We start from the raw sequence: 26,810 nt of genomic DNA on the forward strand, positions 1-26,810 counted from the left end.
GGTAATGGAAATATATACAGTTGAGCGGAAGAGTACAGTGCTGAGGGGATGGGAAGGGAGAGGGGGAGGAGCAGAGGGAAAGGGGGAAAAGAGGGTTTAGCTGCGGAGAGGTGAAGGGGGGGTGGTAGAGGGAGTAGAGGGAGAAGAGGAGCTCAGTCTGGGAAGGCCTCTTGGAGGAGGTGAGTTTTAAGTAGGGTTTTGAAGAGGGGAAGAGAATCAGTTTGGTGGAGGTGAGGAGGGAGGGCGTTTCAGGACCGCGGGAGGACGTGGCCCAGGGGTCGACGGCGGGATAGGCGAGACCGAGGGACGGTGAGGAGGTAGGCGGCAGAGGAGCGGAGCGTGCGGGGTGGGCGGTAGAAAGAGAGAAGGGAGGAGAGGTAGGAAGGGGCAAGGTGATGTAGAGCCTTGAAGCCTAGAGTGAGGAGTTTTTGTTTGGAGCGGAGGTTGATAGGCAACCACTGGAGTTGTTTAAGAAGGGGAGTGACATGTCCAGATCATTTCTGCAGGAAGATGAGCCGGGCAGCGGAGTGAAGAATAGACTGGAGTGGGGCGAGAGAGGAGGAAGGGAGGTCAGAGAGAAGGCTGACACAGTAGTCTAGCCGGGATATAACGAGAGCAGTAGCAGTAAGGTAGCCGTTTGGGTGGAGAGGAAAGGGCGGATCTTGGCGATATTGTAAAGGTGAAACCGGCAGGTCTTGGTAACGGATAGGATGTGTGGGGTGAACTAGAGAGACGAGTCAAGGATGACACCGAGATTGCGGGCCTGAGAGACGGGAGGGATGGTCGTGCTATCCACGGTGATAGAGAAGTCTGGGAGAGGACCGGGTTTGGGAGGGAAGATGAGGAGCTCAGTCTTGCTCATGTTGAGTTTTAGGTGGTGGGCCGACATCCAGGTGGAGACGTCCTGGAGGCAGGAGGAGATGCAAGCCTGAAGGGAGGGGGAGAGGACAGGGGCGGAGATGTAGATCTGCGTGTCATCTGCATAGAGATGGTAGTCAAAGCCGTGAGAGCGAATGAGTTCACCGAGGGAGTGAGTGTAAATGGAGAACAGAAGAGGGCCAAGAACTGACCCTTGAGGAGCTCCAACAGTTAAAGGATGGGAGGGGGAGGAGGCGCCAGCGAAGGAGACCGAGAATGACCGGCCAGAGAGGTAAGAGGAGAACCAGGAGAGGACGGAGTCCGTGAAGCCAAGGTGAGATAAGGTATGGAGGAGGAGGGGATGGTCAACAGTGTCAAAGGCAGCAGAGAGGTCAAGGAGGATCAGAATGGAATAGGAGCCATAGAATGGAGTAGGAGCCTGTGGCTAAGGAGTTGAACAGTTATCGTCTTGTCAATATAGTATACACTTGATTTGATCTGAATAGTCATGGTTATTCTGAGTCATCTGTGTTCTCAGTAGGTAACCTATACACCTAACCATTCGTGTTTCAAGGGATAAGAATTGGCTGGAGTTGTATTTTGGGGATTTCATTTTTCTAAAACTCCATTGCAGCAAGGAAACTTAAGCTTTTCTTAATTTATGTGTGGTAGATGAATCAAGTTAAATCAAGGAAATGGACTGCTGAATTGGATTCAGCCCTTAGATGTTTTTTAACCAACTTCTGTAATATACATAAGGCTGGGACTTCTGTTTTGAACATGAGTGCTTCAATCTTTATTTTATGTTCTTCAGGAGCAAAACAGCTGCTTTCACAGATGTCAGAATAAGAACTATGAACGAAGTTATAACTGGCATGAGAATAATCAAAATGTATGCCTGGGAAAAACCATTTGCAGATCTCATTAGTGATTTGAGAAGGTAAGATGTCTCACTGAATTTTGTTCCTATGTTAAATAAGTTTTTATGTCAATCAATCGATGGCATTTATTGAGCATTTACTATGTACAGAGCACTGTTCTAAGCACTTGGTAGAGTACGATACAATTCTTGTATTCCCTGTCCATAATGAGCTTACAGTCATCCTTTTTTAATGGGCCACTTTGAAATATTTACACTTAAAAATAATGATAATGATAATAGTAATAATCACAGTACTATTTAAGTTTACTGTGTGCCAACTGCAGGAATAGATTCAAGATAAGATCTGACACAGTGTCTGTTACACATAGGGCTCGCAGTCTGAGGAATGAGAATAGATATTGAACCCTCATTTTACAGATGAGGAAACCAAGGCTCAGAGAAGTTAACTGATTTGCCCAAGGTTACACAGCAGGCAAATGGCAAAACTGAGATTAGAACTCAGGTCCTCTGATTCCCAGGCCCATGCTCTTTCTATTAGGCTACGCTTCTCAATGGTAATTTCGATTTGGAGCCTCATAATAGTTTCTAGCTATTTATCCTTAATTTATGAAAATATTTCCTAATCTGACAACCCAATTAAAAACCGTAGTCAAGGTGATCATTCAGTAGGCTCATTTAATTTTTAATTTAGTGCAGTTGAGAGACGGACTGGTATATGAGAGAAAATGCGAATGAGTAGTGTCAAATTTTCATATCCAGTTCCTAAATTAAGGTTAAAAGAAGCTTTAGAATTAAAAATGAAACTGAAAATAATTTTTATACTATGAGCAATTAGAAAACTAGGATGTTTGCTTAATAAAAAAAGACATATCTATCTTCTTAATTTCTGGTATTAATTAGAAGCATGTTTTTGCCCTAGCCTTGAGTCCACTCCTGATCATTTTCTTCATGGTATATTTAGTAGTATTTACAACATTCTTCAAGTATTGTGTTCCTCAGCATGAGTTCACCTGAGTTTTAGTGAAACAGTGCGCAGTGGCTATCTCCCCAGTTTATTTTATGTTAATCACTACAGTAAATACACTGAGTTTTGCTTGCACATAGTATAAGATTTTTACTAATGTGATTTCCATTTCAGCTTAATTTTTGTCAGCTCATCTAAAGTCTTAGCATCCCTGAATTGGTTATGTATGTCTTATTCATAAGCACCCAAGCACGTAAAGTACAGTGGTCTGCCCCTAGTTAAATGCTGAGTAAATACCACTGACTGACTGACTCTCAGGTAATAGGGACTGTCTTTGTGTACCTGGTTCTGCGTCCTATATGGCCCCTGGCTTGCCCAGGCAGGTGTATTGGATGATGATAGTAATGGTTTAAAAACTATATTGTGCTCTTTTCAGAAATGAAATTTCCAAGATCCTTAAAAGTTCCTACCTCAGAGGAATGAACCTGGCATCTTTCTTCGTGGCGAGCAAAATCATTCTTTTTGTGACTTTTACCACCTACGTGTTGCTGGGGAATGTTATCTCAGCCAGCCGAGTGTTCGTTGCAGTGACATTGTATGGAGCAGTGCGGGTGACGGTCACGCTCTTTTTTCCTGCTGCCATCGAGAGAGTTTCAGAAACAATCATCAGCATAAGGAGAATCCAGGTTAATCCAACAGTAGCTTAATTTATTCTCCCCCACTCCCCATCAACATCTATTTTCTTGTCATTCATTCATTCATTCAATTCATTCATTCAATAGTATTTATTGAGAGTGCTTACTATGTGCAGAGCACTGTACTAAGTGCTTGGAATGTACAAATCGGTAACAGAGACAGTCCCTGCCCTTTAACGGGTTTACAGTCTAATTGGGGTGACAGACAGACAAGAACAATGGCAATAAATAGAATCAAGGGGAAGAACATCTCATTCAAATCAAGGGGAAGATGACTCACTGAGCCATGTGCATTCTACAACTACCTTCCACAGGAAAAAATTGTAAAATTTGAAAATACTCTCACTTTTGCTCTTCCCTGTGTTTCTATCTAACATTTTGGCTAGAATGTTGAGAGAATTTGGGATAAGATATCTCTCTTGGCTTCAGTGTATTGGAGTATCAGAAGGAATGGTTTATGTACATGCCTGCTTGTGTATTTCTTTTCGCATGCAGTGTAGGAATAGTTTCAAGTTTTCCTTAATCCTTTGTAGGAAAGCAACCCTGCAGTATGGGAGAGCTGTGTTACAGTAGTATGTATAACATTAGTGAACATCCCTATTAGTTTGAAATTTAAGCTTTCTAAACATGGGTGATACATGCAAGATATACATTCCTGAATAAGCATTTCTTACTTTACTATAAATTGGAGGTGGTTTCATCTCTAGCTTCTCATACCTATTTCACCTACTATCAATCAGTGGTATTTATTGACTGTTTATTGTGTGCAGAGCATGGTACTAAGCCCTTGGGAGACTACAGTGTAATAAAATAACTGCCACACATCCACAGATTTTTTTAATCCCCTTTGTTATGTTAATGAGTAACTGTCCTTCAACTTCATTGGAAGTTTTTATTAATCATATTTGAGTGCTTACTATGTACAAATACTGTACTAAGCATTTGGGAGAGTACAGTACAACAGAATTAGCAGACACGTTCCCTGCCTGTAACAACCTTACATTATAGCTCCTTACTTTTTTTTTTTAATATTAGTGATACTGTGCTCTTTCAAGTGTAGGGGAAAGAGATTAATTAAAGACATCAGTAGATAGTATTTATTTATCTATGGTATTTATTGAGCACTTATTATATGCAGCACACCATACTAAGCACTTGGGACAGTACAATACAACCGAATTATCAGATAGGTTCCCTACCCATAATGAACTTACTTTAGGAGAGAGAGCGGGCTATAGGAAAGAAGGTCCAGATCTCAGTCTTGGAGATCTCAGCTCTACCAGCCTCTCCCTGCAGCCCCTGCTCAACTGTGAGGAGAGCTGACTTCCCCCTCCCTGATCATGACTGGGACACTCAATTTACCTACTGCTCTGCCCCAAAGCTCTATTGGGCCAGTGCTCTCTCTCCCAAGGGGAGCAATAGGATACCTGTTGAATGAACAAATCTTCCTACCTGAACAAGTTTGGGAAAGGTGGCAACTATTTGTTGCCTGGGGAATAGGTCCTGGCCTCTGTCACCCATGACAGGCTGCAAACCCAAAGGTGGTTTTTCATATTTTTTCCAGGTATTCCTGGTGAAAATGATATCCTTGAGGAGTTTTTCCTGTAATGCTTTTCTTTTGGCAGAAAACTTACTGTGCCAAATTCTTGGGCAACAACAGTCATGGATTTGTCCCTGAAACCAATCAAAATCTTTGCAGTGTACTTGAGTAGATATTTCCTCTTGGTGCAGACTCTGGCCAAAGAATGTTCCCTTTTCTAACCTCTCATACTGGCACAGATGATGGATTTTTTTAACCATCATTAAATGGATAAAAATCCTCATTGATGAGCAGAATAATCATTGGTCCTTTCTGTCATTATCAATTGTATTGATTGAGCACCTACTTTATGCAGAGCACTGTATTAAGTGGAATAATAATAATAATTATGGTACTTATTATATGCTTACTGTGTGCCAAACACTGTTCTAAGAGCAAGGGTAGATACAAGTTCATCAAGTTGGACACATCCCTGTCCCACATTGGGCTCACTCTTAATCCCTATTTTACATATGACGTAACTGAGGCCCAGAGAAGTAAAGTGACTTGCCCAAGGTCACACAACAGACAAGTGTTGGAGCTGGGATTAGAATCCAACTCCTTCTGACTTCCAGGCCTGGGCTCTATCCATTATGCCATGCTGCTTCTCTATAGTATAACAGAGTTGTCAGGCAGGTTACCTGTCTACAGTGAGCTTACAGTTTAGTCGGGGAGAAAGACATTAATATAAATAAATTGCAGATGTGTAAGTGCTATGGAGCTGAGGGAGGGGTAAATAAAGGGTGCAAATCCAAATGTAAGGGTGATGCAGAGGGAGTGGGAGAAGAAGAAAGGAGGCCCTAGTTGGGGAAATCTTCTTAGATGTGCCTTCAATCAGGCTTTGAAGGTTGGGAGTGTGATCCACTGTCATATATGTAATGGGAGGGCATTCCAGGCTAGAGGCAGGATGTGGGCAAGAGGTCACTGGGGAAATAGATGTGATTGAGGGGCAGGTTGGTATTAGAGAAGTGAAATGTGTGGGCTGGGTTATAGTAGGAAGTCAGGGAGGGGAGGTACAGCAGACAAGAGAAAGAATGCTGTTTGTGATTGGCAATTTGAATGTTGTAAGCACTGGGATAGTTGTAACATTATCAGGTTGGATACAACCCTGCCCCTTATGGGGCTCACAGTCTATGTAGGGGGAGAACAGGTATTTAACACCCATTTTACAGATGAGGAAACTAAGGCATAGGGTAGTTAAATGACTTGCCCAAGGTCACAAGACAGGCAAGTGGCAGAGCCAAGATTAGAACTAAGGCCCTCTGACTCCTGGGCTGTGTTCTTCCCACTAGTTCCATAAACATTCTGGTGCTATGCACCAGAATTGTAAAAATTATGTAGCCAACTGGAAATAAAGGTAGGAGTAAAGCCACCAAATTTATCCTCAGAATAATTAGGAAAGGATTGAGTTTGACTTCTAATGTGTTATTCATCCAAATTCCAATTCTTCAAAGTGTAATGGCGCCTATATTTTACATCCAATTTGAACATCACTTTTGTTTTAGCATTTAGCAAATGAAGTATTCAGGAGGAAGTTACCAGACCCGACACTTTCTACATTTTCCTGCAGAAAGAAAGGGTAAATATTTTTGGCACTGAAAATTCCAATAGGATTAAAAAAGATTATTTTTTACTTCAAAGCACCAAATATCTTTGGAGACTTCCACATCCAGTAAACTGTATCTCAGAGGTAATATTGCTAACAAAGCAGCTTATGTTTATGCTTACCAGTCACTCTAAAGTAAATCTTTTTGACTGCAATTCTGTCGGCTGATACTTTACCGCATGACCTGTTCTGGGATTGCACTTCATTTGCTGTAATAGCAATTTAATTTCAGCTTTTTCATCATCATGAATACTGGAGAAAAATCCAACCTGCTCTTCTGGCGATATTACAAGCTGTTCATGTGTTAAATAAGAGCTCATTAAGCACTCTGGAGTAAGTCTTTAAGATTGTACATTCTTTTTCTTCTTAGACATATTAACAGGCAGCAAATTTAATTTCTAACGCAATGCTTGGTTTCTTAGAAGTTGGGAAATATTATTTCAGACCATTTGAGGTTTTTCTAGGTTATTTAAAAGCAGTATTCGTGTCTATTGAGGATGAAATCCAAATATGCTTACGTTTTCTCTTGATTCTGCTTTCTCCCTTTTTCTCTCTGTGCTCACGCTTTCTCTCTCTCTCTCTCTCTCTCTCTCTTTCTTTCTCACTCTCTCACACACGCGCACAGTGTGTATAAATATATGTATTTGAAGATGTTTCAGTAAGTTTGTAGCCCATAATATTGGTTATTCAATCACAGAAGAGGAAGAAACACTATTTTATGATTCCCTGAGAGCAGTCATATTTGGCAGTGTACTATATGCAAGGAATGGGAAAGTGGTTAGAAAAGGTGCCCTAAAATTTGCCTCACTCCCTCATTCAAAGGAAGCTCATCTATAGTTGCTTAAGGTGACCTTCACTGGGTGGTGCAAGTACTTAGGTGGTACTGGAGGATGTTATTTTTCAACAAAAGAATATTTGTGGTAATTTTGTATATAGCACTGCAGTTGATGGTCCTGTTCTTTCCTGCAGCCAGAGAAGCAGTTTCAAAAACAGCCATCAGCATACAAAGAACTAGGAGTTTAATGAAATATTTTTAGGTTTCCTAAATTTTTTTTGTAGTAAATAATGACAGAGAAAGAAAATTCCTATAAGGATCTGAAATATTCAGTGGTACTAACCTCTGAGAAACTGATTACTAACATTTTAAAACACAGGTGGGCTCAAGGCTAAAATGTGGAACAATTCACTAGACAGGGATTGGAAAATTAAATAGCTAAGATCTGCTTATACTTATTGAATGTGCAAAAATAGCTCATCACCATATCCTGCCTTCTAAAAACGATATTCTGTTTGAATCCACCTCTTTGGGTGATACCTTTTGACAGTGGAACTTGCTAAAATGTATTTTTTATCATTATTACTTGAGTATTTTTGAATGCTTACTATACTATGTGTCAAGCAGGCTGGGGTAGATACAGGTTTATCAGGTTGGACACACTCCCTGTCCCACTTGAGACTAAGGAGAACAGGTATTTAATCCTCATTTTACCAATGAGGAAGCTAAGGCATAGAAAAGGCACTGACTTGCCCAAGGTCACACAGCAAGCAATTGGTAGAGTCAGGATTACAACCCAGGTTCTCGGACTCTCAGGCAATGCTGCTTCTCAAGCACTATGGCCCTAAGAGGTGTGGTGTGTAGGACTAATCATCATCTGATATTCTTCAAAATGTTGGCTTGAAAATAATCCCAAAATGTAAAGCTCCTGGAAAATTGGGAACACTTGCAAGAAGCTTAGGATAACTTAAAGATGAAATTGGATACACTTTTGGATAAGAGGTCTGTAACAGATAACTAGAGGTGAAATTAAAGATGTTAAGTGGTCCACACTAACATTTAAATTGAATGTGAAGTAGGGCAAACCCTTGTTTGGGTGGGTCATTGATCTAACCCATTAAAGACATTTTTGTTTTCATTTGTTCTTAGTCATGTTCAGTCAGTCGTTGATATTTGGTGATCTCTTACTGTGTGCAGAGTACTATACTAAGCACTTGGGAGACTTCAATATGAGTTGGTAAATATGTTCCGTGCCCACAAGGAGCTTACCATTTAGAAAGGGAGCCAGACATTAATATAAAGAAATGACAGATAGGTGCATAAGTACATGGGGCTGAAGATGGGGTGAATATCAAGTGCTTAAAAACTACAGATAAGTAGCTGTAGTGAACAGATAAGTGCATAAACTACACAGGAGGGAGAGGGAGTTGGGGAACAGAGGAGCTAAATAGGGAAGCAGTACCACTTGCTATCACTAGCATTAACAGCATGGGAGCAACAGTTCTGAAAACAGGACAAAGCTGAGGAGAATGAGCTAGCATATCATAAAAATAGCTTACTTAATAATAATACAAATAACAATATTTAGTATTTTTATGTGCAAGACACGGTACTAAGTGCTGGAATAGATGAAAGTTAATGAGCTCAGGCACAGTCCCGGTCTTACAGGGAGCACACAGTCTAAGTAGGAGGGAGAACACATTGTAGTGAACTAGTGGTTATTATGCAATTATAAAGTTACAGAGAGTCCATAAATTTAAGATACAGTTAATTCCTGGAAAATCCTGTCTTGAGTTAAAAACATGCCAGAATGAATTTTCTTATGGGAGCAATATTACTCATGGGGATTGGTTTCTAAGCTAAGGTTGAATTAGTCAACCTTATTTATGTTGTGCTTATTGTGTGCAGAGCACTGTACTAAGTGCTTGGGAAAGTACAATATAACACAGTTGGTAGATACATTCTCTGACCATAGTAGTTTACAGTTTTGAGCGGAAGACAAATATTGATATACATAAATTGTGGATATGTATATGTGCTGTGGGGCTGAGAGTGTGGTGAATAAAGGGTACACATTCAGGGACTCTATTTTTACTTAAATTTAACCCAAATTGTGAACTCCATTGTAAATAACTGCTATACCTATATTTGTATTTGTAGTGACTGAGTTTGGTTCCATGGTATGGTAGCTTAATTTGTTTCATCAGAAGTCTCCCCTCTCTGCAACTCTCCCTGGTGATCAGTTCATTGTCTGAAATGAAGTGAATCAAGTTTGTAACAAATAGGGTTTTTTTTTGGGTTTTTTTATTTGCTGTATTTTGACTGTTTCTGTTGGTCATGTCTCAAAAATAAAAGAGTGTTCTTTGGCTATGTTTCAAGCAGTTGCTATTGCTTTCTTGTAGACCTTCTTAATGCTGGATGAGATCACCCAGCGTAATCCACAATTGCAGGAAGGAGAAGTAAAAGCCCTCGTTCATGTGCAAGAGTTCACTAGTTATTGGGATAAGGTAAGATGATAAAGTTGCTTTTTGGGCAGACAGTATCAATTATTTAGCAAATCAACGTGTTAAAACTTCTGTGGGTTTTTTTTTAATTGTAGAAAGCATTCTCGATGTGTGAAAGATATTTTGGAAGGTTAAAAAAAAAAATGGGTGCAAAGTTGTGTCTTGTGCTGATGAAACAGATTTATCAGCCAGCTAATGATCGAAGAATTTGTTCCTGATTCTTTTCCAAGGGAGAGAAGAAAGGAGAAGAACATCAGAATGCTAGGATGGAGTTATGCAAGCAAAGGCAGTTAACTTTTGTCCTGCTAGTCTTTCCCTGAATAACTGCCCTCCCCTTTAGATAGCGAGTCCTCCGTGGACCAACACCTGTGTATTGTACTCTCCCAAGTACAGTGGTCTACACATAGTAAGGGCTCAATAAGTGCATTGATTGATTGAAATTATTGTCCATGTATTTTCCCCAGTGCTAGTACAGTGCTCTGAAGAATGTGTTTATTAATCAGTGGTATTTGTTGAGGGCTTCTCTGTGGGGAGAGCACTGTATTAAGTGCTCTGTTATTGTGATCACAACTAATTTGAAACATCCTAAGATTATTTCAGGACCGGTCACGATTCTGCCTGATTGACAGCAATTGTTCCATATACTGGTAGCTCTGCTTTCCCCCTCATAGCCTGTCAGCCTGTACTTAGGGCGTCTGTCCTGAAAGTGTTTAGTGCAGTTGTAGGTTCCATCCCTATTTACAAGAGGTTTGTGCTTACTGTTAACCTCCCAAGGGCTTGGTCACTTTTATTTCAAATGCTTTTCAATCAATCAGTCAGTCAATTAGTGGTATTTATTGAATGCCTACTGTGTGCATAGCACTGTGCTAAGCACTTTTTATGGCATTTGGTAAGCTATACCATGTGTCAAACACTGTTCTAAATGCTGAGGTAGGGACAAGTTAATTAGGTCGGACACAGTCTCTGTTCCATAAGAGATTCACAGTCCAAGTAGGAGGGAGAACAAGGTATTTAATCTCCATTTTACAGTTGAGCAAGTGAGACAAAGAAGTTAAGTGATTTGCCCAAGGTCATATAGCAAATAATTGGCAGAGCTGTAATTAGAACCCAGATCTGACTCCCAGGCCCGTGCTGTCTCCATTAGACCACACTGCTTTCTCCACTTGGGAAAATATAGTACAACAGAGTTGGTAGATGTAATCCCTGCCCAGAAGGATCTTACATTCTACAAGAGGAGACAGTGGTCTCCAGGACTATTGTTCAGCCTGTGCGTAATTGTTCCTAGAACATGAGATATTTGACAAGCCATGATCACTACTACTGCAAGTAGGATAATGTGTTCAAAATTATTCTAGATGTCAAACCTAATTTAAAGCATCTATGAAATGAATTCACTAAAACTGGAATTCATGCTAATTTTAGGCAGATCAGTTATGGATTGAAGAAACTTGAGGATCAGCGACTGTACAAAATAAATGACTTAAGTAATGCACTTTTACGAGTTATATTGATTACCTAATGTTTAAGATATCACCTTACAGAGAACACCATGAAATTATTGTAATCTTCATTTGGGAAATTTTGAATCTGGGTTATACAAGTCTACATTAATGGATTATAGCAAAGAAAAGGAGACATTGAATTTTTTTCATGAAAGTGACTGGTTTGTAGATTAAGAACAGTAACATACCTTTTTTTTTGCCAAACTTGTCTTGCTGAGAATTTCCCACCAATATTCCTGTACAGTTGCTTGGTATAGTGCTCTGCACACAGTAAGAGCTCAATAAATACCATTAATTGATTAAATATAATGGTGTAATATGTACTACTATAGACTCATGATTCTTTTGCATCCAAGGATCCACAATGGTGTGAAATGGGCTGTTTGAATTTTTTGGTTGAACTTAATGGTATCAGGTGTTCCTGTTTCTGGCACTGTAGTAGAAAACAGTTCCCTCTGCAGTGTGACTTAGGTGAATAGAAAAGGTTATCTCAGACCTTGATTTACTCCTCTTCCTCCTCCTCCTCAACCATATTGAATTTTAGCCAATGAGGTCATGTCCATTTTCTAACACCCTCTAGTAGCTTTAGGACATACTAAAGCTTGCTACTCTCCAATGGAGTGGCACTCAGTTTGCTATAGGGAGGAGCCTCGGGTTTTGGATTTGAGGAGAAAAATGTAGTGAAAATAAAATGGATTAGGAAGGCAGTTCTTGAAAATCCCTATCTGGGGCATGGCAGTCTAGTGGTGCTACTGACAAATTAGAGTGATGGTGTGCTCCCAGCTTCATCCATCACAGTCTCTCCTCACCGTCTCATGCTGCCTGTGGGGCTGTGCATGGTAACCACACTTGTCTGGTGGATTGGAGGAAAGGTATGGCAGGTGTAGTGGGGAGGGAGAAGGGGGTATATCTACATTTCCCCGTGCACTTTACTAGATGGAAAAATTGGGTCTCCAAATGTTTAAAAAAAAAAAAAAGGGCAGGGCTGAAGTCTTCATTCCTGCTCTTTAACCCATGTAAATCCCATATATATATCAGTCAGGCCCCTCTTCTTGAAATTTGCAAGTACTCATGGTCAACTTGTTTTAATAGTCAGCATTTCATGTTAACTTCCTTTTTGCTAAATTGGACAGCATTTCATATCAAACTTTCTTAAATTTGACTAGTGACTGAGTATTGGGTTACAGTATATCAGCCCAATGGTTTTTTAGTCTTTTCTAATGCTGTTTAAAATATTTGATAATACTTCCACTATTTTAGAGTGGTTTGGTTAAGCTGTGATGATCAGCTTGAAGATTAATTTCATAAGCTTATTATGGGTACGGGACTTGTCTACTGATTCTGTTGTATTCTACTCTCCTAAGTGATGAGTACATTGCTCGGCACATAGGAAATGCCCTTATAAATATCATTGATTGATGTGAAGACTCTACTCTCGACTTTAATGACCCTCATCTTTATCTTCTGTTTAAGCAGCAGGGACCTGGTATATGTGTCTAATGTTCGAGCCATTGCTGGGAGACTAATTGATTCAAAATCATCAATACCTTTTCTCCATCAGAGGAAATTGAGTGGCCAAACTAGGTTTAACATCGATCTTTGCCAGCCATCACTTAATTGAAGGTTAGGGTGACCAAAGTTCTCTGATACTGCCACCTTGTGGACACCTCTAGTGTCTGGAAGAGGACCAAAGAGGATTTTAATTTTTTTTTTTGGCAGTTCAAGCATAATTCTTCAACATTATAAATAGCATTTGTGGAATGCCTTCTATATATATAGTTAAAACGGAGATACGTTCTATTTTCACTGATCAACTGATCAGATCCTCTTACCTTTCAGGCTCTGTTTATTTCAATGCATTATGGTCAGGCTAAACTTCCCAGTAGAACGAAACATTTTTTGATTGGTTTAACTTCTGGAAAGTTCTCTAAATATGACGAAGTAAACAACTAGTCAGTCACAGTTTTCTCCAAAAGGGAGGAATAATTTAAGGAATAAATTGTGTTCACTGTATCTATAGAATTATGTAGTATTTAACTTTTCTGCCCTAATTGATATATCTTCAAGTGATATTGTGATTTTAGATTCAGTAACTTTTCCCCAAACTTCTTTTTGGTAGACAATGGAAATCCCAACTCTTCAGAATCTTTCATTTACTGTCCGACCAGGGGAATTATTGGCTGTGATTGGACCTGTGGGTGCTGGAAAAGTAAGTTTTTTAACATACTAAAGCCCTCATTTTTTCTTCTCCACTCCCTTCTGGGTCACCCTTGCATTTGGATTTGAACCTTTTATTCCCTCCAAGCTCAGCTCCACAGAATTTATGTACATATCTATAATTTATTAACTTATATTAATGCTTTTCTCACCCTCTAGACTGTTCCGTATGGGCAAAGAATAAGTTTACCAACTCTGTTATATCGTACTTTCCAAAGTGCTTAACACAGTCCCCTGCGCATGGAAAGTGCTCAGTAAATATGCCTGGTTATAGCGGTGAACACCAATGCATTCAACATCATTGGTAGTGTCTGTTGACCAAAATGTATTCGTAAATCATGAACTTGATTGCAATTCAAAGTGTAATATACTGACAAAGATAAAGTGGTGGTAATGGTAGAAATAGGTCAAAGGGGTTCTCCCATCTCTCTTTCTTTCCCCACTCCCACTTTTCTTTCATGCCCCACAAGGAAAAAAATTCTGAACCTTATCGTAACAGGCATTTCCGCAAAGCAGATTTGCTCATTAATTACACTAATCTACATATTTCAAAGATTTGCCTGAATTATTCCTACATACAAAAAATAGCATAAATATTCCAGTCTAGTGGGCGAGTATGTCATCCGCATTGAATATAATATGCTAAAAAATGTGTTTCCTATTCCAGCTCTATATATATGCTGAGAGAATTCAAGGTCATCAGCACAGCCCTGATTTCTCACTTTCCGCTATTCACTATTTAAACTTTGAAACTGTGTCATTTAATTTTGTTGAGTATTTTAAGAATTTGCTTTTTACTGACTTTCTGTGTGACCTTTGGCAAGTCACTTATCCTCTTTGGGGAAAAAATGCCTCCTTTTCCCACCTTTATATTGTGAGCCCCAACTGGGCAAGGATTGTGTCTGAGTGGATTATCTGAATCTACCTCTGTGCTTAGCACAGGTCCTTGATACACAGGAAGCATTTAATAAATACCTAATCATTTTATTACTCAATCCTTATGCCTATTCAAGTAATTGGATTATATTATCCCTCAACATGCTCCAGTGTTTCAGAACTCCTAGGTTTCCATTTTTCTTTGATTTTTTTATGAGACTGAGTATTAAAGACTTTAATTCTCTTTGCAGTCATCTCTCTTAAGTGCTGTGTTAGGTGAACTGCCCAAGTGCCAAGGTTTGGTCAATGTGAGGGGAAGAATTGCCTATGTTTCTCAGCAGCCTTGGGTGTTTGCAGGCACTCTGAGAAGTAACATCCTCTTTGGAAAGAACTATGAAAAAGAAAGATATGAAAAAGTAATAAAAGTCTGTGCTCTTAAAAAGGTAAGTCAACTATTACCTTTTTAATAGTTTTAAAGAGAAGCAGCGTGGCTCAGTGGAAAGAGCATGGGCTTTGGAGTCAGGGCTCATGAGTTTGAATCCCAGCTCTGCCATTTGTCAGCTGTGTGACTGTGGGCAAGTCACTTAACTTCTCTGGGCCTCAGTTACCTCATCTGTAAAATGGGGATTAAGACTGTGAGCCCCACGTGGGACAACCTGATTCCCCTATGTCTACCCCAGCGCTTAGAACAGTGCTCGGCACATAGTAAGCGCTTAACAAATGCCAACATTATTATTATTATTATTATTATTATTAACTATTCCGGCATTAAATAAAAATGTAGTTTTTTCTTGATAAGCATGAGCAGTGTACTAGTTATTGAAGTCTTCAGTTACAATTTAGTTTACCAGGACTCTTTTTTACACCCGAAAGCAACTTTTCCTTTTAGGATCACAAACGTTTTAATTCATCTTTTGGTGAAAAAGATTCAACTGTTTTAATACCAATAGAATGGTGAGGAAAGAGACTGGGTGCAGGAGAATATTCCTGTAATACTAGACAAGCTCACTAGAGGGAGGTTCTTTACGTTCTTGCGGCAGGCACGGTCAGCTGAGTTTCAGCTTGAAAGAGATAGGTTAAATGTTTATTTTGTAACCAATTTTTATCAGCTACAGGGTTAATTGATGAAAATTCAACACAGCCTGTATAGAAAAGTTAAAGAAAGAAGATAGCAGTTGATATCATTTATCCCTTTTTGTCTAGCCCGCCATCCTTACATATCAATCTCTTTGGGATGTAAAATGCAGAGTGAATAATAGTGCTAAAGGGTTATCCACTGGATCTGGACAATACAGGCTGCACATCCCGCTGTTCTATTATTTCTTGGGGAAATGGTGGGTCTAACTTTGAAAGGTTTGGTCCTGAAGGCAGTAAACTAGCTTTGTGAAAGAACAGACATTTTGTTTGACAGATGAGTGGAGTATTGTATTGTGAGAGGCAGTTTGATGTCATGCAGAAGAAAAGCTGTTGGTTGTTATAGTTTAACAGGTTTTCTTAGCTTCTCCTTGACTAAAAAAACACACAAAACAAAACAAACTGAATACAATTGTCCTGACTGAATAAAGTTCTGCCATAATGCAGGTCTTCTCTTTGTGTTTTAGTTAGAACTCAGGTAGGGAATTAGGGAATAATTGGCCAACAGTAGTTTAGGTACAGTGTGATACGGTCCTGAAAAGAAATTGTTTCTGTACCTGTGTGTGGCATTAGACTCAGGGGGTACCGTAGCACAAGTGCTCTTTTGGACTCCAATTGGGTAAAAAGTCTAAGAATGCAATATAATTTGTGGCATTTGCTAAGCATTTACTATGTTCCAATTAATGTACTAAGTACTGGGGTAGATACTAGATAATCGGGAGGGACCCAATCAATCGATAATATTTATTGAGCGCTTACTTTATGCAGAGCTCTGTACTGAGCACTTGGGGCAGTATAATAGAGTTGGTAGACACATTCCCTGCCTACAATGAGCTTACGGTTTAGAGGAGAGCTTAACAGTCCCTTGGCCACATGGGATTCATAGTCTAAGGGATGAAAAAGAAATAGGGTGAGGCATTGTTGCAAGTAAGGACTCTCAGAATTTTCTAAGTGGTGCCACTGATAAGACATAAGTAAACACAGAGGACTAGCCTTCCACCCGTCGATCCAAAGAGTACGTTAATAATTTGGTATTTTTTAAGGCTTACCTTATGCCAAGCACTGTTCTAAGCGCTGGGAAGATACAAGGTAATCAGGTGTCCCATGTGGGGCTTACAGTATTAATCCCCGTTTTCCAGATGAGGTAACTGGGGTACAGAGAAGTTAAGTGACTTGCCCAAGGTCACACAGCTGACAAGTGGCGAAGCTGGTATTAGAACCCATGACCTCTGACTCCCAAGCCCAGGCGAGCTCTTTCCACTGAGCCACGCTGCTTCCCAATGTACTAGACTATAAGCTTGTTGTGAAGAGAGAATACCTAGTTGTATTATTCCCTCCCAAGCACTTAGTACAGTGCTCTGTACACACTAAGCACTCATGTATGACTGATTGCTCTGCACATAGTAAGCACTCAATAAATACTATTGATTGATAGTGCACCTTATAGAAGAGGAAAATGGCTTTTCTTTGGGGCAAGGCACATGGTTGTTTGAAGCAGAGACTTCCCCTCCCACATGTGATGCCTCTAATTCTCGCCACTCATCTTTGAGGTGCACTAAGGAAGTATTTCAGGAAAAGTGGACCAGATGTGGTTAAGCAGATGGTTATCCCGAAGGAGCACATTTGCTGTCTTTTCTCCATCTAAGCCAGCCCCCAGACAAAAGTACTCTACGCCTTTAAACTGTAGTATGTGCAATGCCAGGGAGCAAGATGGCCAATCTTCTGTAAATTCACCAACAGTCCATTTAAAAAAAAATAGCTAACCCTGATGATGCCCATAAATACGGGCAGCCTCCACACCAAGGTAGTGATGGGAGGAAACCTCCAGAAATATGGCAGGGGGTGCCGTATAATCCGTCAGTGCAATGATGGTATGACCATCGTCTGTACTCAGCCCATTAATCTGCTGGCCCCAACTTTACTCTCTCTGTTTCCTCCGTTTGGCCTGCCTGTTGCCAAGCCAGGATCGGCATTCCACCTACATTGGCCAACGTTGCCAATTCATGGTCTCTCTCCTCAGGTCTACACTACCTGTCACTAGGTACTCCTTTTCCTCTGACCTTAAGACCCAGGATCCTGCCCAGGTCCAATCAGAAACTGTCATCATCAATGGTATTTATTGAGAGCTTACTGTGTGCAGAGCACTGTACTGAGCGCTTGTTACATCTACTATCAGCGATAGGAATGTTTTTCTGTATCTTCAAATGAAAATAATTTTGGTGTTATGATTTTTAAAAATGTTCTGAAGCATTTTCATTGTCATTTCCAATTGTCATTGGGAAAAGCAACTATCCATTCCTCCAGAGATTGCAGCTATCATTTCTACACTCTTATCACTCAGTCGTATTTATGGAGCATTTATTGTGTGCATACCTTCTAGGGTATCTTTACCTTACCTCTCTTTTGATTTTTCTAAAGTTCAAATGAGTTAATTTCTTTGAGGGAGAGAGAGAAATGCACACAATTTGGAGTGAAAAACTTAGGCTGAGATCAGGCAGCATGCTTAGTGGATGGAGCATGGGTTTGAGGGTCAGTGAACCTGGGCTCTAATCCTAGCTCGGTCCCTTATCTGCTGTGTCACCTTGGTCAAGGCACTTAACTACTCTGCTTCACTTCCATCATCTGCAGAATAGGGATTCAGTACCTGTTCTCCCTCATGCTTAAACCCCAAACCCCATGTGGGACCTGATTATCTTCTCTCTACCCTAGTGCTTAGTACAGTGCTTAGAACCCAGTAAGCACTTAAGAAATGCCACAAAAAACAAAACAGGCAGATGGAATGCACTGGTGAAAATTAAATGAATGAATTTTTAAAAGGGGGTCTTTGATGGAGGTACGATTTACATAAGGGGGATTTGATGAATTTGTTTAGCCATCTTATCAAACATGGCCCTATTTCCCTGTGCCACTTATGTGATGCAATTTGACACTTGCTCGGTGCCCTCTGACCTCCCCTGGCTGCAGCACTCCCTGGTCCAGGGGTTGTCCACCCTGCTTAGTGGACAGAGGTACTTAGTGGAGCTGCTTAGTGGAGAGAGAACCATAGGTGGTTTCCTGCTGTCTCAGCTGCGGACCAAAAAATGGGGAGATGTTCCCGAGCAGCACGAAACCCCCCAAGGAACTAGGTGAGGCCTGGCCGTGGCAACTCAAAATGACTTCTCCCCTGCCCCTGTCTTGAGGATCAAGTCCAGGTTCACCCACACATGCTTTGATTTTGTAGGAAACTGCATGTTCTCATGTCCCCAGTCCGCTCCTTGTGCGCAAGTCCCGGGTGAGGTGATGGTGGTGGGTCTCTCTGCCCAGCTCGGTAGCCACAGCTGTGGGGACTCAGACTAGGATCCCCCTGACACAGGGGGGTCAGCTCCAAGTCACACATACACCCTTTAGTTTCTGAGGGAATCATGTATCCCCCCCCAGCCATTCCTGCTATGGACAGTCCTACCTCCCTCTTCCCTGGTACCGCCCCCTATTTGGAAGATCAGGGGTTTAGCAGTTTAAACTATGATCAGATCATCAGAACCCCTTATCTCCCATTTATTATATTATTTTGAAGGGTTTTGCTTGAATAATGTTTCTTAGAGTAAAATGTGCCGAGCTGTTATGGAACCTACAGGGAGCTGTCCTTTGTGTTGAAAGATGGCAGTACCGATGGAGGGATTTTATCAGTGCATGGGACCCTGGCCCAGAAAAATGGGTGTGAGACCACAGTCTAATTCCATGCTCTAATATTGTTAAGGTAGTCAGTCCTCTATCGTGCTGTCGTATACTTACTTTGAAGCACCAACTGTTGTTTTTGAATCCACATCTTGGCATCGCATTTCTCCCAAAGAGCTCAAAAGCAACTCAAAGGTAAAATGCAGCTGAAGAAACTTCCATCTGGGTGAATGTGATTGCCCTTTCCCTCAGATAGAGACAACTCATATTCTAGACCAGACATGCTTTTACTGGGACAAAACCCATAAATTGCATTCTTGTGAAATAGGCCATATTCTGTGTACATCTGACTTCACTGCCTCTCAAAATCACTTTAGTAGCTGAGATTGGATCTAGAGGAGTTTGGAAAATCAGGCAAACACTAATCACAGACGAACTGGCCTCAGTGAGAGGAAAGCATTCACTGACAATGTTAAAAGTAGTGATGCTGAAGAGTGTATGTGTCCTAGAAAATTGTACACTAGCCTTATAAATGAATTAAAGCTACTTTTAGGAAGCAAATCAGATGGGAAAAAAACTAAACTCAATAAAAAACAAATATATGGAGTAAATACAAGAAAAAAATCTAAAGAGGACCTCTACACTGCTGGGTAATTGTATCATAGAATGTATTTGCTGTCACTGAAGGTGTCCACATTCCATATAAGAGGCAGCATGGCCTGGTGGATAGAGCATAGACCTGGGAGTCAGAAGGTCATGGGTTCTAATCCTGGCTCTGCCGCTTCTCTGCAGTGTGACCTTGGACAAGTCACTTAATGTCTCAGTGCCCCAGTTACCTCATGTGTAAAATGTGGATTGAGATTGTGAGCCCCAAGTGGGACAGGGATGTGTCCAACCCGATTTGCTTATATCCACACCAGCACTTAGTACAGTGCCCGGCACATAGTAAGCACTTAACAAATACCATAATAATAATAATTATCATTATAATACTTACACACACACACACATTTAGCACTGGCAGATTTCTAGCTTCAGAACTCAGGAAGAGGCAATAATGTAAAACAATGCTCAAGGTTCCAAGCCAATCTAAGAATGAAACTCAAGGGCTGCTTTTTTATTTAGGTGGCAGTTTTACCAGCTATTCATTAAAATAGATGGGGAAATAGGAGGAAAAGATTTTAGGGTCCTTCTCTCCTTTAGTGTGCCATTTCCTTTCCTACATCCTTCACCTCCAGTGGGTAAAAGGGAAGCTTTGTATTTGTTTAGGTACAGCTCACCGCAAACAATTATAGCTTCCAGTATGACCTTCAGTTAAAAGTACTGATTTACGGGGAGTTTATGGGCCATTTCCTCATATTGGTTCTCCCAAGACTGCCTGTGGAAATTTCCTCTGATTGGTTCCTGCCAATAGGAGATATTTGGAAAGGGGAGAAAATGGTGGCAGTGGCACCAGCATAAAATCATAAAGACTCAGTTCCTTCATGAGACCCATCTAGTTGTCCCAGAACTTGGACTGGTTTCTCTAGCGGCAGCAGTGGCAATAGCAGTTTCCTCCACATCACTGACCTGTATTTGGCCCACATGGACCAGAAAAACGAGTGACCCAGTGATGGAGACTGCAGAAAGAGTCTCCAGTGCTTTAGTCACAGATATTTGGGAACTCCATTTGGGTATCATCAAGTAACAACTCAGTTGAAGGCCGCAGTATCATCAGAAAGATGAGGATCAAGGTTCTGTCAATATTTTGGGTAATTTTATAAATGGAGTTGACACCTATCATATTTTTTTCTTAATTGACAAAGGCTAAGGAGTACCCCAAGTATTGTTTATATTATAATTTCTGTGCTTTTATGTATAGTTTGTAAATCCATGAAAGGGTTAAAGATTTGGATTGAATTTGTGACTGAACTTTGGGTTCTGCTTACTACCAATTGTTTTTTAAAGAGTGCTAAGGAAAGAAGATTAAAAAGTCTCAGATAATTGTCAAAAATGGAAGGTTTAAATGTCATCCTATGTTCATCAGTTCTCAAATGTATGACTTGCATTTTCACAGAATTCTTCTTTAAGGAAATTTGTGCTACAGTACTCAGTGTTCAGTGCTAAGCTTATTAGCGTCTTCTGAATTCCTTTTTATCTTGAACTGCAGTATGCAGTATGGCTTCTTCTGTTGGATGAACACTGCTTCCTGAACAACATTATTGCCACAGAATGGAACCAAGTTTGTTTCAGAACTCAGTGTATTCTAGAGCTATTAATCTTTTGAATTTACCTCTGACTCTGCATACACCAATGTACCTTTTTTACACTGTCAAATCAATGGAACTGATTGTGCGCTTACTGTGTGTAGAGCACTGTATTAAGTGCTTGGAAGAGTACAACACAAAAGAGTCATTGGACACATTCCCTGCCCCCAACAGGCTTTCAATCTAGAAAGGAATTTGAACACTAAGTACAAGTGTCCTGTTTTCCCATTAGTGGCTGGGATTTGTTGATAGGGACAGTCAAGTGTCAGCATTTCAGAGACCAATCAATGCCGCAGCCCATCTTTCCAGGCCTTGCTACTCCCCTGGTACCCAGCAGTCGGAGGTTGTGCTGCGATGCTTGGAGTTAGGCTTTGGATTTCACTGTGGTCTTGCTTTTGCCTACTGGATATGGATCACTGTACAATTCATCAGTGATAGGTGTTGCTAGTACATCATGAGGGGCTAACACTTGGTTTTCCTCTTATTGCTGCCTTTCCAGTGGCCAGAGAGGATGACAGTGCAGTTCTCTGTAATTGCTGCCATTATTTCCCCCTCCTCAATATTCCTCAAATTTGGAATCAGGTGGAGACAGTGAAGGCAGTATCTGGGGTTGCAGAGAATGGTTGTCAGAAGCAAGGCAGAATCCTATTTTCATCCAGCTCTACCAGGGTTACACTTTGCTCCCGTTTGGTGGGATGAAAGTCATTTATTTAGACAGAAGCAATAATGATGCAATAATGATAATGGACTTGGTAATGGTGATTTATTTTCAGAGTTCTGAGCCAGTAAGAGGTTCAGGAATAGAACACAGCTTTATTGACTTCCTATACTTTAAGAGTGTAAATATAAATAAAAAATTTACATTAGAAGGAAAGAAAAGTTGGAGATTAAGTTAACAACCCAGCCATTGAGAAATCTCTAGGAAAAAGTTTGACTTTTTAAGGGTGGATTATATACTTTTTGACAACCAGCTCAAATCAGTATTAGTAGATTGTTTTAAGATTGGGTAGTCACATAAAGTTCTTTTTCTTTTTTTGGCAGGATTTGCAACTTTTGGAAGATGGTGATCTCACAGTGATAGGAGATCGAGGAACCACCCTGAGTGGAGGACAGAAAGCTCGTGTCAATCTTGCCAGGTAAAACACAGTCTAAATGTGAACTTCAACTGGGTTCCTTAATACAAAAAAATCCAACTGTTCTCATTGGTGTCCACAATTGGGCTGACTACCTGAAATCAGAATTTTTCCATCACAACCCTGCCTGATACCTTTCTGACATTCTTTTAGAGCAGTTTATCAAGATGCAGACATCTATCTCTTGGATGATCCACTAAGTGCAGTGGATGCGGAAGTTTCAAGACATTTGTTTGAACAGTGAGTTTTATTACTTTTCCTTTCTCTCTTTTATTAAACTCTCTGACACTCCATAATTTAGAAATAAACATAGTTTTGGAGAGGATTCTATATGTATTCTTCACTTGAACAGATTTGCAAGAAGCTATGAGCATGTTGGGAGGAAAAAAATACTGGTGGTTGAAGAAACAGATGGAAATTTCAGGGTTGGTGGTACTGCTACTTTGCCTATGGCTTAGAGAATGACTTCGGGCAATACCATGATCTCTTTTTACATCTGTTTTCCTCACCTGTAGAAAGTGATAGCCATTGAGCAGTGATTACTAGATCATGGCTGAAACCTCAGGAATGAATTGTGACTTGGCCATATTATTGCTGTTTAAACCATAAGAATTGGACTCATTTACTCAGCTATCTATTTTCATTGTTGCCCATTTCAAAATGCGAGCATTAAAAAGTGCTTTGGATGATTTCTGCCTTTATACAACAATATTTACTTTCTATCCTTTTTTTCTTATATAGTCCACCTTTGGAAGTTCAGGTGTTTAGAAGTTTGGTAGTGTGTGCATTCCTCACCTACCTATAGAGAAGCTGAATGGCTTAGTGGATAGAGCACAGGCCTGGGAGTCAGGAGATCCTGGGTTCTTATCCCAGCTTTGCCATTTGTCTGCTGTGTGACTTAAGGCAAGTCACTTCACTTCTATGTGCCTCAATTATCTCATCTGTAAAAAATGGAGGGAGATTAAGAGTGTGAACCACATGTGGGATAAGGACTGTGTCAAACCCAATTTGCTTGTATCCACCCCAGAGCTTAGTACAGTGCTTGGCCCGTAATAAGCGCTTAACAAAGACCATTTATAAAACCCTATAGCTACGTCATTTTTACTTTTATTTATATAAAATAAAGGAGCAATTATAGTAAACCAAACAGATAAGTATATATTCTCACTATAACATCTATGTGTTTACTTCACTGTTCCTTTTTTATCATTTGTTCTTCTGGTTGTACTCTTTCTCAATTTATTATCTTGGACTTTGTGGTCATTTGCCTTACTCATTAGATTATAAACTCTTCCTTTAAGATTGTACTCTCCTTGGGGACAGAGGTCATTTTTTCTGAAACCTATAGCACCTAGTTCAGTTACTTGCAAAAGAAGAGATTCAAATGCTGTCAGTGATGAGATGCTGGCTGTCTCCCTCCAATGTCATTATCCTGTCTAATATTGTTTTGATATTAAGATGTTTTGAAAAGGCTTCTTAGTATGCAGTGCTACTTTATTTTTACCTTAATTTGTTCTCAGGGTCTCATTAAGGTAGTTTCCTTTATACAGAATAACTCAAGTGGGAAATAATCCTTATCTCACAACCAGTCTCTTTTTCTTCCCTCACTCGAAGTGCCCATTCCTTACCCATCAATCAGTCAGTCACTTTTATTGAGTACAGGTACAGCCCCTACCTCCAATAAATTTATAGTCTAGAACGGGAGCTTGAAGTATAGAGACAAAATAAAAATGAACTAATAATAATAATGATATATGTTAAGCACTTACTACGTGTCAAGCATTGTTCTAAAAGCAGGGGTAGGTTCAAGATAGTCGGACACAGTCCCTGTTCCACATGGGACTCATGGTCTAAGTATGTGGGGAAAAGATATTGAATCCCCATTTTACAGTTGAGGAAACTGAGGTGTCCAGAGAGGTAAAGTGACTTGTCCAAGGTCACACAGCAGGCAAGTGGCAGAGCAGGGATTAGAACCCAGGTCCTTTGACTCCAGGTCATGGTGCTTTTCAAACTTAAAGCCAGAAGACTTTCGCGGGGCATTAGGTGTTCAGTTCTCCCCCAGACTTTCCTTTGGTTCTTGAGACTGTAAACCCACAAAGACTTCTGTAACATTTTAAAATTGCAGCCAGACAATGTATGATTGGACATTAGGAAGAACTTTGTGACTGAGTGATTAAACAATGAAGCATGCTTTTGAGAAATGTTCGGGTATCCTCATCTTTGGAGATATTGTTTAAAAAAAAAAAAAAGAATTAGCTCCCTCTAGGTTAAATGGTAAAATCATTTTCTCTTCCAGGAAGTAGCTGTATCAATCAATCAATGATATTTATTGAACACTTACTATTTACAGAGCACTTGTCTAAGGGGATAATTTGTCAGTTGTCTTTTCTAGCTCTGAGTCCAAAATGTTTCAATCTGAAGGTAATGTATTTATTAAGGGCCTATTATGTGTAGAGCTTTGAACTAAGTAATGGGAAAGAGTAGATAGGCAGGAATTAGACATGGACCTTGGCCCTCATGGTGGAAGAGAGAACTGGTGAAACTGTTGACAGACACAGCAAACAGACATATACCTTCTATTTATTCACATCTGCAGCTTTCTTGTGACATGAGAGCAAGCATCTGGAGACTAACTCCTTTTTAGTATCCTGGGCTGCCTTTGCGAAGGTTTAGTGACTGGCATCTCTTTCTGCCCTCCCAATTAACATCCTTCGGAGTGTTTTCCCTTCATTAAGGCTAATGGTCTCTGTATATACACTAAACCAGGACAGGATCCAGATGGAACTGCTTTTCACCTTAATGCAACATGTGTAATTTCTAATGACCCTGATCCTTGATACCCAGGAACAGTCAGAGCATTCAATCATTGGTATTTATTGAGTGCTTACTTTGCACAGGGCACTGTACAAGTACCTGGGAGAGTACAGTGCAGTAGAGTTGGTAGACATAATACCTGCCTTCCAGGAGCTTACAGTTTTCTCACCTCCAGCTGTCTTGTTGTGAATATGCATTTTCTCCCATCTTCTACCCCTATATCCATGGTTGAGGGTTCCCCTACTCAGCATCAAGACTAATAGATTATTCTTCTTTCATTTCCTCCTACTTTTGTTTTACCTTTTCCTACTCTTCTTCCTTTGTATATTGGCATTTGAGACGCAGCATGGCATAGTAGGTAGAGTGGATAGAGGAGTGGGCCTGGGAGTCACAAGATCATGGGTTCTAATCCTGCCTTCGCCACTTGTCTCCTGTGACCTTAGGCAAAGTCACTTGGCTTCTCTGTGCATCAGTTATCTCATCTGTAAAATGAGGATTGAGTCTGTGAGCCTCACATTGGACAGGGACTGTGTCCAACCTGATATGCTTGTATCCACCACAGCATTTAGTACAATGTCTGGCACAAAGTAAACGCTTAAAAAATAACACAATTATAATTGCACTCTCTGTGGGTTTGCAAAGAAGAGAGGGACCCACCTCTCTTTCTTTGAGTCAGTCAATCAATCATCTTTACTGAGTGCTTGTTGTGTGTGGAACACTGTACTAAGAGCTTGGGAGAGTTTAGTATCATAGTATAACAGGCACATTCCCTGCCCGCAATGAGTTGACAGTCTAGAGAGGGAGACAGACATTAATATAAATAAAATTACAATGGAATTGACATCTGAAAATTTCCGTCTGGTTTTTTGGAGGTAGGTTTTAAAACCATTCCACAAAACTGTACCGGAATTTGCAGAAGGTTTGAGCAGTGTCACATATTCCTGAGAACTTCTAGATGTTATTTGACTCTAGTTTTGCAGTATAGTTGTGCTTCAGACTTGAAGAAGATATCTTTCGTGAAATTTGCCTCAGGGTTGTATAGGTGGCAGAAAAGCATAATGCAGAATCTACTCCTGACCACACTGATTCCACACGAACATTGTCTTGCTTGAGATCATCTGTAAAAATAGTGATTCAATAGCCCTTGTCTCCTTTCTATTTAGACCATGAGCCCCGTGTGGAACCATGTCTAATTATCTTGTATATATCTCAGTGTTTAGCAGAGTGCTTGGTACATTGTAAACATTTTACAAATTGTAGTAGTAAAGCTCGTGGGTTAGTGGAAAGAGCACGGGCTTGGAAGTCAGAGGTTGTGGGTTCTAATCCTGGCTGTGCCACTTGTCAGCTGTGTGACTTTGGGCAAATTAAAC

The 26,810-nt window shown here is 40.3% G+C and overlaps 1 protein-coding gene across 5 annotated transcripts in view; it reads left to right on the plus strand.

Moving 5' to 3' along the window:
- Positions 1-26,810, plus strand: part of ABCC4 (ATP binding cassette subfamily C member 4) — a 252,819-nt gene that overhangs the window by 69,502 nt on the left and 156,507 nt on the right. For 4 of the 5 annotated variants that reach the window (XM_007667967.4, XM_029073687.2, XM_029073683.1 and 1 more), the window contains exons 7-13: positions 1,673-1,798; positions 3,142-3,391; positions 9,763-9,867; positions 13,486-13,575; positions 14,711-14,902; positions 22,535-22,629; positions 22,780-22,866. In XM_007667967.4, the coding sequence (XP_007666157.2) occupies positions 1,673-1,798; positions 3,142-3,391; positions 9,763-9,867; positions 13,486-13,575; positions 14,711-14,902; positions 22,535-22,629; positions 22,780-22,866 (945 nt within the window). The remainder of the gene's footprint in view (positions 1-1,672; positions 1,799-3,141; positions 3,392-9,762; positions 9,868-13,485; positions 13,576-14,710; positions 14,903-22,534; positions 22,630-22,779; positions 22,867-26,810) is intronic. The other variant, XM_029073685.2, reaches the window with a different exon arrangement.

This window comes from Ornithorhynchus anatinus, chromosome 10 (assembly GCF_004115215.2).
Source record: "Ornithorhynchus anatinus isolate Pmale09 chromosome 10, mOrnAna1.pri.v4, whole genome shotgun sequence".
In the NCBI taxonomy this organism is placed as follows: Eukaryota; Metazoa; Chordata; class Mammalia; order Monotremata; family Ornithorhynchidae; genus Ornithorhynchus; species Ornithorhynchus anatinus.